Genomic DNA, 16,812 nt, shown 5'->3' on the forward strand with positions numbered 1-16,812 from the left:
AGCGGCATTGGAATTCTTTTGAAGGTTTGTGATTGTTTTTGGTTCTGTTATGAAATCTAATGCAGGCGACATTTGTGTTGTGGTGTACTTCGTGAGTCATTTCTCAATGATCTTGTTCTAGACTGTTTGTAAACCGATTATGGCTACGTTTGCTGGTCTTGTGCCGCACACAAACCCTCAGGGTGAGTAAGATATTTCACAGCATTATGTTAAGTAGGGTATTGGTAGGGTAGGGAGGGGGGCAAGTCGCAGTAGCTGTTGACATTGGCTCCAGCATTGCAATCATCTGTAATGAACAGATAATCGAATACAGGTGCTTAATTCCTGGCCTTCGCTTATCGGGTTGTACACATGAACTGGGAGAACGAGTAGCTAAAAAGAGACACGACAAGACAACACAGACTCCGAACTAGTCTGTTTATAACAGCATATTTACAAATTATAGGAAATGACCAGCAGGAAGGTGGATTGTCTGTATTTCCTTTTTGCTGTCCATTTTGGAATTACTGCGAATTTTCTTCAACGGCAATGTCTCAGCAGACAATGCCTGTGTCCTACTGTAAATTCCATTGGAGCTACCAGACATTTTCTATAACACTCCTTACTTCACTTTCAGACAACAGGCCGGAGCTCTACGAGGAAGTCCGCCTTTACAGAACTTCAAGAGAAAGAGAAAAGTAATTACAAAAAAACTCGGTCACGATCGGTAACACACAATTATATGTAAATCTTTATAGGTATGATAACATGGCAGACCTGTACGCTGTCATCAACACACTGCAGTGCTTGGAAAAAGCCTACATTAAGGACTGCGTAACAGCAAAGGAGTGAGTCTGTTCACCACACAGCATCACAGCCTGTTTTACTGATAGCTACTAACTGCCCTTCGCAGGTATACCGCAGCATGTTCAAAGCTTCTTGTGCAGTACAAGTCAGCGTTCAAGCAAGTGCAGAGTGAGGAATTTCCGTCGGTCGAATCATTTATGAAAAAATTTAGGGTAAGTTTGCAAATAAGGCCATGATCCGGGATTGATTCATACCCTTCTTCATAGCTGGATTGCCCTGCGGCTATGGAACGAATCAAAGAGGATAGACCAATCACGATCAAAGATGACAAAGGAAATACGAGCAAGTGCATCGCGGATATTGTTTCTGTGAGTATGTTAAGAGTACTATGTGTCTCACGAAGTTTACGATCTATCTTGAGTTTCTAAACGTAAATTTTTTAACATTTTTTTTTCTCTGCTAATATGCCGAAAACTGTCCCCAGCACAGTTTTTGTTAAATTGGTGTCTGAGTTTTGGTCTAATTTTTTTTTTCAAGCTCTTCATCACGATCATCGACAAACTTCGACTGGAAATTAAGTCAATGGATGAGGTAGGTTGGCAGAGAAAGTGATCCCTGTTATCTGTACCTTTGTTACGCACATTTTTTTCCCGTCTTGCAGCTTCATCCTGAACTTCGAGAATTGTGTGAAACGATGAACCGACTTAGTCTGATTCCTGCTGACTTTGAAGGCAAGGCTAAAGTGGATGAATGGTTTGTGTTCTGATTTAACTTTTCACTGTTTATCTTATTAGAATGTTTTTATTTTTAATTAAAAAACTTTGTACCAGAATGTTTATCTAACTTGGGATTTCTGTGTAGGTTGCAAACAATGTCATCTATGGCAGCTTCTGATGAGCTCAACGAAAGCCAAGTGCGGCAACTTATCTTCGATCTGGAGTCTTCTTACAATGCCTTTAACAGGATCCTGCACAATTCCACGTAGCCTAGGTTTTCTTGAAAGCACTGTCTTGTATACAAATATAAATACACGGAGGAGGTCTTATATTAAAAAAATTGTGCTTCAGTGCAACGAAAAAAGAAAAAAAAAGCCTGTTTGTGTGGTTGTTCCCGAATTGAAGTTTGACCTCAGACATTAACATTTTGTTTGTTTGTATTTTTCATATTGCTCGTAGTTTGGAGGTGACAGTGGCTTATGTGTCTGTTGTAGGGGTTACAGTAATGCCTGTTACCGATCGCATGACAATGACTTCTTCTGGATCATTTTTTTGATGTGCAGCTATTCTTGGTACAGTTTTAGTACTGTGAGAAAGTTGTCGTTTTTGAAGCAGAAAACAAGCAAAAGTACGTGACACGCCACATGCCACGGTTGCTGGGGTTACTCATCTCAAGCAGAAAACGCCAGCTCGTGTGGCACAGTAGTTAGGATGATCCCCTTCCATGCTGAGACTGGGAGGTGACACGTTCGACAGATTCGAATCCGGTCACCGTCTGTGCTGTCTGAGGTTTTCCCAGGGTTTTCTGGCAGACTTTCCCGAGGAATGTCGGCCCAGTTCCCCCTGAAGTCGGCCCAGGACGCATACTAACCCCCTGTCCCCCACTTTCCATCTGTCCCCGTCTGTCCGCCGCTCATGGGCACAGTTGCTTCGCGGCGCTAACACACACACACACACGAAGCAGACGAATCATTTTATTTTCGTTTTTCAATCCTGTATAGTGTAGACTACCATAACTGTTTCGCTGCGTGTTGTTGCAAAACTAATACTGAAGAGGCCGTCTATTCATTGGTCGGCAAGCCGCATCGTCGTAGTGATCAGCCATCGTCTGCGAGAAAAATGGAAGCCTTTTCGAAGCAGCGCGCGCTCGTACGTCTTTGCAGGTGATGTGTGTGCGTGTCTAAGTTTTAAGATTTAATTAATGAACATGAGTGTCGGCTACGTTGTGTGCTACGACGGCGGTACATGAAGTAAGCAACATCTTTTCTCTTTCTACATCACTATAATGGGTCTGCCTGGAATGCCTCAGCCATACATTCTCCAAAATTCTGCATGTCAAAAGTTCAGTTGTGGATAGCATAGGTTGCTCGAATGAACGGGGAAACATTTACATTGTGTCATTGATGCCTCGATCGCTCCAGAGATATTCACTCTCTTTCACTATCTCAGAAATAACTACTAGTTGCATTTCGGAACCAGTGGAAAATTTCTTATAATAGCAGAAGACATTTACTGCACTGTGCTCTCCGCATTCGGCAGGTAGCTGACTGAAGGTGAACTTGGCTTTGATTGCTACGTTCTCGGGACGGCCTGCCGTGCAGCGTAATTTTTATCTCTATTTTCTCTTCGTAAACCTTCCCTGTACGATGATTTATGCGTGTAATAAGACCGTATACTTCTCTCGAGCTTCATGTCCAAAGCGTGGTTGGTCGGAATTTAATTCTGACTGCGTGACTGGTCCCGGAAACGGCGTTCCGAGGCCCCTATTGCAATACCAATCGGTCTCTTCTCACAACGAATGTCTCTTTGCTCGCGATTGTTTTTCGTTTTATTCGCATTTCGTCTTTGTCACTCTGCGAAACTCGTTCACTTTGTATTGGTATTAGTATTGACCAAATAGTATTGGTCATTCCAGCGCTCCAAGCTTTAGTGGATGAACCAATGAGAGAGAGAGAGCAGGAAGAAATATGCAAAGTGTGGCACTATTCCAGCAGTCTACGTATCCCTATGCCTCGAAAATACCGCACACAACGTACGATTCACAAATTCGGCATATTAGTGGCTGTGTCTGGACTGTACTTACGCCATCAATTACAAAATACTACGTGACAAAGATGACTATGATTTTAGAACGAAAAAAGTTTTTACCTAATGCAAAAGGTAGGTACATACTAAGTGCCCCTTACGACAACTTTTTTTTTCTTTGTAGATTTTTCACAACTGACCTTCACTGACTTTTCAAAATGTTTGTTGGGACGCGTAGACGAATCCGCCAGGCAAACAAAACTACGAACTACGTAGACATATGAGAGAACTGATGTTCCGAGGCTGGAACAACGTAGACATTGCTAGCGAACGTTTCAAAACAAGTGACATATGCGAATGCGGAATGATTGATTACGTCGCACGATTTCATATATGCGTTCTTGCCTCTAAAACAGGTGTTGCTCGAGTCACTCGATGCAACGTTGAAGGCAACGGGAAAAGGGGTGACAAAGCTGCTATTAATTCCGTCTTTCGCTGTGTTATGCTTGTGTACGTGGCTGTTTTTAAACGGTATTTTGCAAGGCATTGTGCATCGTCAAACAACGCTGCCCTCCCACAAAGCAATGTCGCTGTTTCTTCAATAACTTGCGAAGCGAGCGTAAGGTCAGCTACGTGAACGCGTCTACTGCAGCTTCGGCTTCTCCTCCTTGCACTACAGCTGCACGGACAGAGCACGCTTTACAGTGCCGCATCTTGAATATGTTTTGATTCGTGTGTTACCAGCATGCAAACACTGTGTCTCTATTTGCCACCGACACAACGTCAACAGTAAAATGGATACGCTGTAGCAAGTTTCGGCTTTGATCGACGCAAAGAGTTCCGCCGGCGTAGGTTACCCAGTTGCTTTCGCAAATACACATTTGATAATCGCGACTCTTCACCGATGTTTCCGATACCCTATCACCACCCCAGTATCAGGTCTTACATCCGAAAACACCAGTCGATAACCGAACCAAAATCGAATCGCCCTCCGCGAGCAGCTTCACACCGGACATAGATGGCGGGTCCTCTGATCGCGTGGCGCGCACGCGCCGCCAATGAGCTGGCTTTCCGCAGCGCCCCTACGTGTCGTCACATCCACCCATCTCCGTTTCCTCCTCTCCCAGCCACCTCCCGACGGAGAGGGTGAACGCCTGGAGCCGAGAGCTGTGTGGGTGCCTCCGAAGAGTTGCAATTTCGACGGAACCCGAGCAATTTTTTCTACGGAACGTTGTGGCTGCATTCAGCGCTGTTTTCGGGGCCGTCTTCATCACGACGAGCCATGGAGATACGGATAATTGCACGCAGCATCGACAGGCACACGGATTGGTGTCAGTTAGGCCTTGCGCGGTTCTTCGGGCTGTGCTGGTAGCTTCATGTTGTTCGCGGTTCTAGAACCGCTTTCGGAGTATCGTCCTCGGTAAGTTGAAGACCCATGGTTTGCAAACGGGATTTTGACCGTCGCTACACTGTGTGCGAGTTCTTCATCGGGTACTTAGCAGGTGCTCCCTGTATCGACGAGAGAGCTTTGCTTGAGGATCAATGGTTTTGTTTTTGAAGAGACCCGACCAGTTGAAATGAGATTTCGCTATCGGGAGACGGGGCTTGCTGCTTCGTTTTAAGGTTGACAGTTGTGCTGCACAGCAGAGAGACGAATATGTAGTATCTCGGAAAACGATGCGCTCGATATCTGCAAATGAAGAGGAAAGGTACCGCGGATGTGTTGACAGCATGCGCCTGTAACGTCGACGTTATTTAAAGGATTTTTTATGTTCATCAATATGCAATTCGTCGATTCAATTACGCCCAATGACTCCCGCAGTATGCACCATCACACAGCCTCGCGATAATTTCCTTTACAAAAAAAAAAAAAAAAAGGTATTTACTTTGTTGACATATCTTATTCTACAGCGCTAGCATCCTATCCTCTAAACCTGTCTTTCGAAACTGCAGGTCACCTTACAGCAGCAGCAGGGCGTCACGTTTTGCATGCTATAGTCGGATCTTACGTAGCTTTCCGATGCATCACGTTATCCAATTCTATCGCTAGAACTAAAGTCACAATAATACATGTAACGTTTTATCTTCATATTCTGTTCTTCACTCCTGGGCTTAAAATGTCCGTCTTGCTAAAAAAGAAAGAAAAAAAAAAGTCAAGCCTTATGAACAGCGAATGCACTGGAGAGGGAATGCGATGAACCTTATAGTTTCGCCACAACGAAATTTGGACGCCCTGCTCGTAAAGAATGTATAAATTTTCATCTCGCTCCCGCCCCATAGAAACAAAAGTTGAAAATCTCGCGGCGACTCGCGCAGGGTGAGATGTTATCGCGCGCGTGCGCACGTGGCTTCAAGAACGTGCAGTATATAAAAAAAGGAAAAAAAGAAAAAGAGTAGCGTGAAGTGAACTACTCTCTTTCTCCGAGCGACTTACCCCTGTCCCGGAAACGTCACTAGAAGTGCCAGAGATGTCATATATATATTCATTTATACTTTTTTCCGTCACACGGTGGATAGGACGGTTTGCGTGCGCCACGGTCGCCATAGTGATTGGAATTGAGGGTGCTGTTTAGAAGTAATCGTGATGGCGAATTCTTCATTGTTTGATCGGTTTGCGAATTGTGGTTTCGAAATTAGATGTTTGCATTTCCACATTTAATTACACATTGCGCATTAATTACCCTTCCCTTCTCTATGTTTGCATTTTTAGGAAACAGGCACCATCACTGCTGTAGTCTGATATATGTATAAGCACGTGGAAAGTGTTTAACAATCCCGTTTTCTAGGAAGGCCGGTATTTTCGACGGTATCATTGTCGAGCAGCGAATTATTTAGCTAACCAGCTGCTACTTGATATGATATTTGTGACGGGCAATCGTGAGGTCTGTGTTATATTACATTCTTGCGTAACGCGCCGTTGGGGGCTTTATTTAGCGTAGTGGTCGAGGCTAAAGGGAATACTTATAGAATGAAACACAACACTTTAGCTTCACAACAGTCAGTTGCGATTAAAGCACGGCTTATCTAAAGTTTGCGTGATAATAATTATAATAACTTTATTTTTGTTAAGGTACCCCAAAAACAACCACTAGGGTCTTCTAATTATATGTTATATTATAATTATATGTTATATACTTTATATTTAGGGTTTCCGGTTTTCGGTGCTTATTTTTTTAGAGAAACGGTGAAAAAAAAAAAAAAAACAAGACGGTGGTTATTCCGCTCACCACGAAGCGGTGGCTTTCGATGAAAATATTTTAAACATCAATACATCAAACATCAATACAATAAACATCAAACGGCTTGAAACGACACTGGCGCTAGCTACACGAACAGTAACAAAGCACTTTATTTTCAGATTTTACAAGAGTTATAACGGCTATGGCATGAATTTATTGTAATAGATGGCCAGGTGCATGTTAAGAGACTCGGCAGACATCGCACACCGCCCTTTTCGCTGCAAAAATGTTAGGTTAGGTTAGGTTAGGTTAGGTTAGGTTAGGTTAGGTGTGAGATGCGGCCCTTGATACCGGAAGTGCATGCAAGTCCAACGCTGCGGCCAATGTTCCTTGTGCGCCGCCCAGAAGCCGGCGATAGAAAAGTCACTTGTTGGGGTCACAGTCACCAAAAGATATTCAGCCAACTCGTGCTGGAGTTGTGGTAGGTCACTGGATGACACGACACACTTGAAAGCGCGAGGCTCAGCGCTACTTCGGACTTGTTGGGGCAATCAATAACCCTAACTTTGTACCAGAAGGAGTAATCTGAAATGTCCAATGTGTGAGGCAGGTTCCTTTCCCTCGTAGAGATCCACTTTGTGCGCACAGTCTCGTGAAATCTACTGAATGCTGACACGCACTGCCCCCGATGTAACTCCGTCATCGTCTCTAGAAGGGTTATTCTAGCAAACGTTACACATTTCAATCGCACCATAAAAATGGAAGACTAGGTTTGGGCCATCCCAAACTTTGCAGACTGATAGCCATTTATCTGAAGTTTCATTCGAATTTTTTGTAAGCGCTATAGTCATGTAGAAAGAAAATTAAAAATAAAGCAAAATCTCGCCCCTGCATTTTCAATGGCCTATCCCAACACAAACACCGCCATTTTTTCTTGTGTCTGCTCCACGTTCACATCACTTCACACAGGTAGCGCTGCCTACAACGATCTGACGGGCCAATTCTGACGTTATGCACCAATCCTCATGTTCCAGTCTTGTTCCGTATGCTGCTGCCACCTGTGTGTGGTGAAATAAAAATGAAGCGCACACAGCAGAAAATGTCGGCTTTTGAGTGAGATAGGCCATAGAAAATGCATAGAGTGAAATTTTGCTCGATTTTTAATTTTTCTTCTACAGGACCATAATGCCCACAAAAAATTCCAACAAAACTTCAGACAAATGGCTACGAGTCTGCAAAGTTTGGTGTTGGATAAACCCAGTCTTCTATTTTTACGATGCGATCAAAATGTGTAACGTTTGTGAGACTATAACCCTCTAGAAGGGTTGTTGTTCTTGTTCCAAAATCCGAACACGGTGTTGCTTCACACCACGTCTGCAGTTTCGCTTCCACCGCAGTCCAAGCACGTAAAAAACACCAGTTACTATTCTACGCTCTGACTCAATCAGTTTCATGACTTCAGCAAGAATGCTTGAGGTTTCTGACAGAAAAAGGTCAACCTAGCATACAGTACTGCAGAGTCTCCCCCAACATAAGGTTCCGCATTTTCTCCGCTTTCTTCCCTTTGAGGGAAGTGGGAGTTCATCAGTTGCTTGAGTGATTTCCTTCTTTTTTGTGCAAAATCAAGCAGCCTGAGAAGGTAATTTACGGTGGCTATCGGTGCAAAATCCGTTTCCACCGAACATGAAAAAAACTTTACCGGCGTACGTTTATCGGTGCTTTTCCGTAACTACCGGAAACCCTAGTTACATGTATATGACCGGAGATAGTTTGCTTGTTTCATTCTAGCAAAACTGATCTTATACCCCTGTCACACGGGCATTTTCGATCCTGCTCGACCGAACCTGCTTGAACCCAATGAAGATCGGATGGTGCTACACGGCCGCTTCCAAGCAGGATCGAACTTTGATCCTGCTTGACTCAAGACAGTTTCCATAACAGGATTGAGAATTTCAAGACGGCTCGACGGCCGCCATTTGCATCCTCGACCCCGGTGAACTGTCATAACTTAAGACGGACATGCGCACGAAGCTACAAATGATGCTTACATCGGTATACGGTAAATTACCACTAATATCGCTGTTATATAGGAAACGCGAAATTAATGAGTCCCGTTTATTCATTTGCACAAGTCAACCATTCAATGCGCATTGAAAGTGGCCGTGTAGTAGCGTCAAAACTCGAGCGTGCTCGGGAAGTTCGATGCAGATCGGATTCGAGAAGGATCGAAATGCCCGTGTGATAGGGGTATTAAATGGACGATCTGGAGCTATCTTGGATAGTCGACTGTATGTATGTATGTATGTATAGATGCTAGATGTTAAACTTTCACCCCGAAGAGCGCCGTAGTTTGAGATAAACGAGACAAACTGAATCACGTGCTCATGTTTCACTGTGACGTAAGCATGAGCTAGTGCATCCTAGAGGATGCCACAAGAAATAAAGGTACTTGAGGACTGTTTCGAGATCTGATAAAACGTAATCAAGTTTTATCTCGAATATGTGTGACTTCATTGCTTGGCAGGACGGAAACCGGAAGTTACGCACAGTGAACCACGGCAGCGAAAGCGCTGTGTATAAAATTGGTTTATAAATAATTGGTTGCGAATTTAATCGAAATATTTTGCAGTGTGACTCTGAGCATCACGCGTAAGTATGTGACGGTGTTTGTACAGCCTTGCTTTGCGTCGGGAGTGTCCCTTTAAGTTTCTTCTCCCGTCGTTAGGAACATACACTATAGACGACGTTAAACTGGCTGGTGCGAAGTACAGGCTTGACAAAATTCAAAAAACGTGACCGCCTTCGCTGAACGACCTCGTACTTGACATTCAGACGCCGTTGCGAGCAATGCTTCGTATTTGCCGGAAAGAGGAAACATAGGGTCTCCGTGCTTTCCGTGCCCCTACAAATTGCTTTATTATGCTATGGGCAATGTTTCGAATCGGGAGTTCCGCGATATGTTTCTGTCTGTTGCATTCGGATTTGTTATTATGTCATATGCTGCGAGGAGAAAGGGCGTTTGCCCCCTTATATTCCGAATTTACTGGGGGGGGGGGGGGGGGGTTATCCAAGCTGGCCCTTTAAGTGGGATTATCCAATGGGAAGTCGGTGACATACAGCGTTACGTGTTCATAAAAGGAACGGTTAATTCGATACTGTTAATTCGATACGGTTAATTCGACTGATCTCCGGTACGATAATTTTTGTTTTAGGTAATGGAAGCGTCCGTCCGTGGACGACCGGAAGTACTCTACGAAAACGATATATACGATAAAAGAATCGATCAAATCAAAGAACCGCATCGTGATGTCATCAACCTCGAAGGAATAAGGCGATTGGCATATCATGCCTTCGGAATCGTTATCGTGAACACCTGACGACCCACCGAAACCCGCTTGTCTGATAACAGGTTCCGTTGATGTTCGGAGCGCTTCTGGTACGCGGAACACTGAGGAACACTTCCAGAAATTCAAATTCGTTTTTATTCACACCATAGACCCACACCTTGTCCAGGAAACGAATAGCAGGAGTTACCACACCACATGTTTAACTGAAAGCGAGGAAGAAAAAATGAAAGCTATTGAGCTTGACTCGAGTGTGACTTGCTATTGGAATATCGACACGATGCAGTTCACATAAAACCCTGGGTTGCCATCTCATCTCCCATACCATCATCATCATCATCATCTACCATAGCATCTCGAGGTACGCCTACAAAAGTGGGTAGACAATCTTCCAATAATTTGAATAACTTTACGTACTCGCGGTGCAACCGATGCCGGGTCTTACCCCGTCTTTTTAAGCTCCAGTTTGAGGATATGCCAAGCCAAGGGAGCTTTCTTTTTCCGAAAATAAGCCTCGCGCGCATAAATTGTCTCGTTCGTGGGTCTTGTGAAAAAAATCGAGTCTTTTTTTATATATTATTTTAGACTTACGTGTCGTCGTTGATCTGATATCTTCTATATTCTAAATCTATTTTGCATGACGTCATGAGTAAAATATTGCAGCCAAAGAGAGGACGAAGACACAGCGGTAGAAACACACAACAGTGGAAATGCTACCTTTTTTTGCCGCTACCTAACTTTCTACTTTTCTACTTTTTACTTCTACTTTTTCTTCTACTTCTACTTCTACTTTTTCTACTTTTTACTGCTACCTAAATTTCTACCTTGGTGTACCTTGCATGACGTGTCAGTCGTATTTAAGCCACAATCATTTTCGCGGGCAAGCATGAGGTCCGTATATCGGTACGCTCGTCGTGAGAGCGGTGCACAGGAACGGCACATAGCGAGGTTAGGTTATAGTTGTAGACTGGAACATTTCCTTGAATATGAGGAGGAGACAGGAAGACAAGACAAGAGACACGAAGGGACGAACTCAACGTCGTGTCTTGTCCTCAAAGGAAATGTTAGCTGTAAGTTAAACCAGCTTGCTTTCCTCTTATTTCTTTGCTCAGCGTTGCGTTATAGCACTGGTAAAGCCGTGGCAGCATGAAAATGTTCCAAGCTCACGGGTGTGCAGGGCAAGCAGAAAGACAAGACAAGACAGCTGGACACGCGGTCGTGTTGTTTCTGCTTGGTTTCTTTGTGTAGCTTCGATACTGCATCACAAAATGGTTCTAATGCTCTTACCATACGCCGAGCAATTAAAAACAATAGCTTGCCGCACAATATTCGAGCCGACGGTACTTGCGAAACGAGCTAAGATGGGTTTCCACGGCGACCTCGTAAAAACCAGTCATTGGATAATTCAATATAATTGTGCGAATATTGACAGCAAAGCGTTCATTCACTTAATCAACTGTCAAGGCAGTAGAATGCCATACCATCGTCCAAATATGTATCGATTAATAACGAAAACAATCAGTACAGTATGAGCATTGTTGACCAACTTGCTATGTATTTTCTTCTTGTAGTAATGCAGAACATAGTACATAATAGAAACGTAATGAATAGAACCATACGATGGTTATCCCGCGAAACAGCTGACAGGATAACCCGTTATCAGTTTTTCGTTATACTGGGAACCCATGAGCTACAATTGGTTGTTTAACCAGTAGCTCGCTACCCGTTCCAGGACTCCAATTTATGCTCACGTTTATCGAGCAAATCAAATCATAATCTTACTCCAGTTACATGTCAAAAAAAAAAAAAAAAAAAAAAAGAAAAGAAGAAAATACTGTTTCTTACGGAAACTCATTTACTTGTCAACCGCCGGTTGGGGGCGCCTTTGTTCCTTGGCAAGGCCAGCGCACGCGGCGTTTTTAATTTGGGTGCCATTTTCGCGTGGAGGGGCATTATGAGTAGGAAAGGTATTTCGCAGCCCGCAAAAAAGGCGCGTGAGATCGATTCCGTGGTTGGATTCCTTTTTAGTGAGGGACCTCTCTCTCTCTCTCTCTGAGAGAGGAGGACGCCCCTGCGCGGGACGGACACTCGGCTGCCAGACGGGAGCCTCTATCGATTTCGGACGGACACCGCCCTTCACGACTGAAGCACTTCACCTCACTGGGTTTGCAACAGTGTACCGACCTATGGAAAGACTATACCGGATCTTGCTGCTAACGCATGTAGAAGTTGCGTAAACTATATGTAATACGAGGAACACTTTTGAACACTTGCGACACACTAAAAGTACAATAGCCATATAAGAATATATACTTGAAATAGACAGGGGTACAACTAAACGTAATTTCGCATCGTCACTTTCAAGGGGCTCCCACGGCATATCAATGTACCCTTTGTACAGATATTACACACATATACTAAGGACTCTTATCTCGAAACGTTGACATGGAAGCTCTTGCATTCTGGTTCTCCACCGGTTGCAGTGTGCATTGCTATGCCGAGCCTATTGAACAGGAATATTTCGCGAAATATGTGGAATATTATGTGTTGCTCTATGAGTGCGCACTACGAGAGGTATCACAAGCACGAATTGACACCCGAGCAGCACAACATGTTTGCCCTATATTGGGCAGACGTTGTCAATATTGGACTAACATGTTATGCTGCTTGTTCAAGGACCAAAACCACATTGTGATATTGCGAGTGTAAATAAGGTGACGGCGTCACAACCCAAGCAGCACAACATCTTGGCCCAATATTGGACCAATATTGGCAATGTCGGGCCAATATTGAACCAAGATTGGGCCAGTATTGCCAATATTGGGCCAATAATGGGCCAATATGTTGTGCTGCTTGGGTTTGTAATCAAATTCTTTAGCGCATTGAAGTACAAGAATGCCGGGAAGTGGCAAAGCGAGTACCCCGATGGTATCTCTCTCTTCCGTTCGCTCATATGGCCACGCCAGCTGAATTGCAATCCCCGGGATAGATAGATAGCTTCTCCGCTCGAAGAGGCTCGCTTGGAACGTTCACTAATGTATTGCCCTTCCGGATCACCGTTTTATTCCAGTCACAGCTTGAGTGGAAAATTGCCGTGACGATTTCCGCCGCAGTGTCACTGCCATCGTGTGACCCTGTTGCTTGGAAACGTGACGGTCATCTCATCATAGAAGCTTTCTACGGTTAAATAAACCGAGAGGGCTTCCCGCTTATTTCTCCGTTGGCTTTATGCTACAACTATCTAATAGTAACTCCGTATTGCCGGCCACGTTATTGAGGACACGGAACGCTCTGAAGAAGCTTTGTCAGAAATTCGCTTCCGATAAACCGGTGGGGAGGCTTGAGGTGGCGGCGAATGCAATGATTGCTGAAGTGTGTGCACTTGCTAGTGGACACCTAACCGTGACAAGTGTCACTAAGGTCCTCAGGTCGAATTGAGATTCAGATTTTGCTACGGATAATTTCAACCATGACATGTGGGTTGCTAGTCCGTCTGCTGTCAGTGATCTTAGCTGAATCAAGTGAATAGGGAGTTTTAGTGCGTCGGAAGAATTCTACAAAAACGGTGCGATAAAGGAGGCTATCAAATCCAAGCTCAGCATTGTGACGTCACCCGCTTCGGCTTGTCATGTTTTCGGAACCGTATACAGTGAACCCTCGTTAATATGACCCCCGATAATCTGACATACACGCTTTACGACCATACTCTTGGGGAACAATGCAGTGAAACCTCTGCAAATTCCCCCCCCCCCCCGTTAATATGACAATTCCTCATTGTGACCAAAATTTTCGGGAACGACCATGGTCATAATAACGAGGGTTCACTGTATCGGGAACACATTCCGATTTACTAAAACTCGCTAATAAGGCCCGTTTCACACTAACGTTTTTGTCGTCCGTTTGCCTCAAAAATAGAACCCAAGGGCAGTCGAACCCCCACGTAGGTTCCAATGGGTCGCTTTTGGCTCACTGAAAAGCACGGACGAACAAAACGTTAGTGTGGAACCGCGGTCTAAGCGATCGGATGGTGTTCAAAACGCGATATGCCAATCACGCAATACAGTCAAACTCCTTTACAACGAAACTCAGGGGACAGCAAAAAAAATTCGCAGTAAAGGTATTTTCGTTAAAAAGGATGTCCATTATTGGACCTATAGGGCTCCAGCGGGACCGCAAAAAAATTTGCTGTAGTGGTATTTTCGTTAAAAAGGTGTTCGCTATAAAGGAGTTTGACTGTAGTCGAGTTCAGAAAATCCCAGTGCTCTTTTCGCACGCATTGCATCCTGGGCGCTTGCTGAGCGCGATAACGAAGAATAATCCTTCACATTTCGCTCTCGCTGACCTTGACACGTCGTGGACAATGGACCGGTAGGGGAGAAATCGAAACAGTTTGGAGGCCACCCGTTTCTTTCGTATCAGTAAACTCCCACAGTTCAAAGCGACGCTAAGCACTCTGGGATTTTCTGAACTTGTCTGTTTCGTTCAGCTGGATGACATTACATTATTCAGCTTGGATTCGCTATAGCTTGGATTAGCATCCATTAGGATCCAAGCATTATTCAGCTTGGATTTTCGTATAGTGCTATCGATGTGCTAGAACTTCCTAATAGGGCTGTTCACGAATCCGTTCTTCTTCTTCATCTTCTTTTTTTGAAAGGCGTCTCGCTCGTTGGTGGTATAGCCAAGGTCGTGCTGAAGACTGGGAGGTGCTGGGTTCGAATCCTACCACCGGCCGTGCTGTCTCAGGTTTTCCCTGGGTTTTCCGAAGACTTTTCAGACGAATGTCGGCACAGTTTCCCCCCGAAGTCTACCCAGGACGCATACTAACCCCCCTCTGTACCCCACTTCTTCCTGCTGTCCTCTCTCCATCTGTGCATGTACGCCGCTCATACCCACAGTTGCTTCGCGGCACTCACACGGAATCAAAAAGAAAAGAAAAGGAACGGGAAAAAGTATATGTTGCTGCCCATTTCTTTTTAAATGGGAAATAGGAGTGTCGATAGCAGTGATGGCCACTAACTACTTCTACAGTAGTTTAACTATAACTACTAACTACATCCCGATGGAGTAGTTTAACTAGTAGTTCAACTACTTTTCAGGGGAGGTAGTTAAAACTACTTCTTTAACTACTGCAATGTATTTTAACTACATCAACACCAATCTCATTCTATAGTGTTCTTGGACACCTAAAAATATGAATCACAAGCAGTGATAAAAGTGAAGATTTAGTACACATGCACGGCACAATTGCTCTGCACCTCCGTTCTCATCAAATAAGTAGCTCAAGGTAAAAGTCGGAAGCACAATCGTGCCGTAAAGCTTGCGTCAAAATCGGAAAGAAGTTGGCGCCTGCAGTAACCTAACTACTGTAGTTAACTACTCGAAATAGTAGTTGCCACTACATTTCTGCAAGTAATTGATAACTACTTTTTAACTACAATCAGGTAGTTTAACTAGTAGTTTAACTACATGTAGTTAACTACTGGCCACCACTGGTCGATAGACGCACGATGATTACGGATGAAAAAAATTGTGCAATAATTTGGGTGTCCCATCTACCCATTTCTAAAGTAAAACACATCCCGAAGAGCAGGAAAACTTATTGCGCAGCGCAAGCTACAATTTTACTAACGCCGTTAGGAACGCAAAACGCGACGACACCCAGCTAAGCGCACTGGCCGGGTAAACCGAGCTTCGGTAATAGCGTCGCGCACGCGGCAAACGTCGTCACCAAGCATGACGGGATGCTAACGGCGTCACGCCGTCGCCCGATTCCCGTTCGCAATCAGTTTACTTTGTCTCGCTTCTCTCTTGTCATGTCGATGCTCCATTGGTCCATCTCGCTCGCAGAAAGCGCACAAAGCGGAGATATTTGTTGTGCGCTCTAAGTGCTCTTGTTTGACCACTGCCACGATTCGATGTACAGCGTGCATGCGGGAAAGTGTTTGCACAGGGACGCTCTTGTGCTGAGTTTTTCGTGGCTCCACATGTATCTGTAATTGTGTGTGTTCTAATATGGGTGGTCGAGTGTATACAGTACGGTATATAAACGGCTATTAGTATAGGTGAGGCAATGAAACATGGAAGTACATCTATGGGACAATGATCAATTGCAACTTTGATTGAATGGTAAATGATTAAAAGAAACCAGCAGCGGGATATTTTTTTTTGAAAATTTCGTGTAGGCACCGCGAAGCAACTGTAGCTAGGAGCGGCGTACAGATAGAGAGAGAGGAGAGCAGGAAGGAGTGGTGGATTGGGGAGGTTAGCATGCGTCCTGGGCTAACTTCAGGGGGACGGCCTGCCGCAAAACCCACGGAAACCCTGACATTTATCAGACCTGAGACACAGGGGATTCGAACACGTGTCACCTCCCAGTCTAGGCGTGGAAAGCGAGTTTGATTTTTATTTATTTGCAAAAAAAAAAAAAAATTGACTGAAAAAAATATTTGCCGTTGCATGATATCTCCTCCTTGTTCAACCTGCGTTTTTAAGTATAATTAGGGTTCTCCCTTTTCGGTATTTATTCGGTATGTATGTTTTGTCAAATTCGGTTATTTTCGGCACTTTAAAACACTTGTGCCAAAAAGAGGCGCCGAAAAATCGGCAGTTATAAAGACTCGTGGAAGGAGGGTAGCTTCGTAGGAGGAGATTGAGAACGCAAAGAATTTCCTTTCCTTTGTTGGAGAGTTTCACGTGTACTTGGACCAACTTTACCCACTGATAAAGGTGTTACAGGGGAAGGTTTATCTCTGGACTACA

At 44.3% G+C, this 16,812-nt stretch overlaps 2 protein-coding genes across 3 annotated transcripts in view; both read left to right on the top strand.

Moving 5' to 3' along the window:
* Positions 1 to 41: 41 nt before the first annotated feature.
* On the top strand, positions 42 to 1,927 carry LOC135397596 (vacuolar protein sorting-associated protein 28 homolog). The gene is made up of 8 exons (XM_064629200.1): positions 42 to 182; positions 617 to 677; positions 738 to 827; positions 893 to 998; positions 1,053 to 1,154; positions 1,324 to 1,377; positions 1,448 to 1,539; positions 1,648 to 1,927. Exons 1-8 carry the CDS (start codon positions 140 to 142, stop codon positions 1,769 to 1,771), a joined length of 672 nt encoding a protein of 223 aa, XP_064485270.1. The 5' UTR covers positions 42 to 139; the 3' UTR covers positions 1,772 to 1,927.
* A 682-nt stretch (positions 1,928 to 2,609) lies between these two features.
* Positions 2,610 to 16,812, top strand: part of LOC135398968 (potassium voltage-gated channel protein Shab-like) — a 90,392-nt gene continuing 76,189 nt past the window's right edge. Inside the window, exon 1 of one of the 2 annotated variants that reach the window (XM_064630560.1) lies at positions 2,610 to 2,752. The gene's annotated coding sequence lies outside the window, so the exon portion shown is untranslated. Of the gene's footprint in view, positions 2,753 to 4,671; positions 4,948 to 16,812 lie in introns of those variants that run through there. The other variant, XM_064630561.1, reaches the window with a different exon arrangement.

Source organism: Ornithodoros turicata, chromosome 6 (assembly GCF_037126465.1).
Source record: "Ornithodoros turicata isolate Travis chromosome 6, ASM3712646v1, whole genome shotgun sequence".
NCBI classification, from domain to species: Eukaryota; Metazoa; Arthropoda; class Arachnida; order Ixodida; family Argasidae; genus Ornithodoros; species Ornithodoros turicata.

Excerpts from the sequence above, each read along its gene's own strand:
- LOC135397596 (XM_064629200.1), top strand. The coding sequence starts at position 140 with ATGGCTACGTTTGCTGGTCTTGTGCCGCACACAAACCCTCAGG. Across the intron at positions 183-616 it reads GCCGCACACAAACCCTCAGG|ACAACAGGCCGGAGCTCTAC; the intron begins GTGAGTAAGATA and ends CTTCACTTTCAG. Across the intron at positions 828-892 it reads GACTGCGTAACAGCAAAGGA|GTATACCGCAGCATGTTCAA; the intron begins GTGAGTCTGTTC and ends TGCCCTTCGCAG.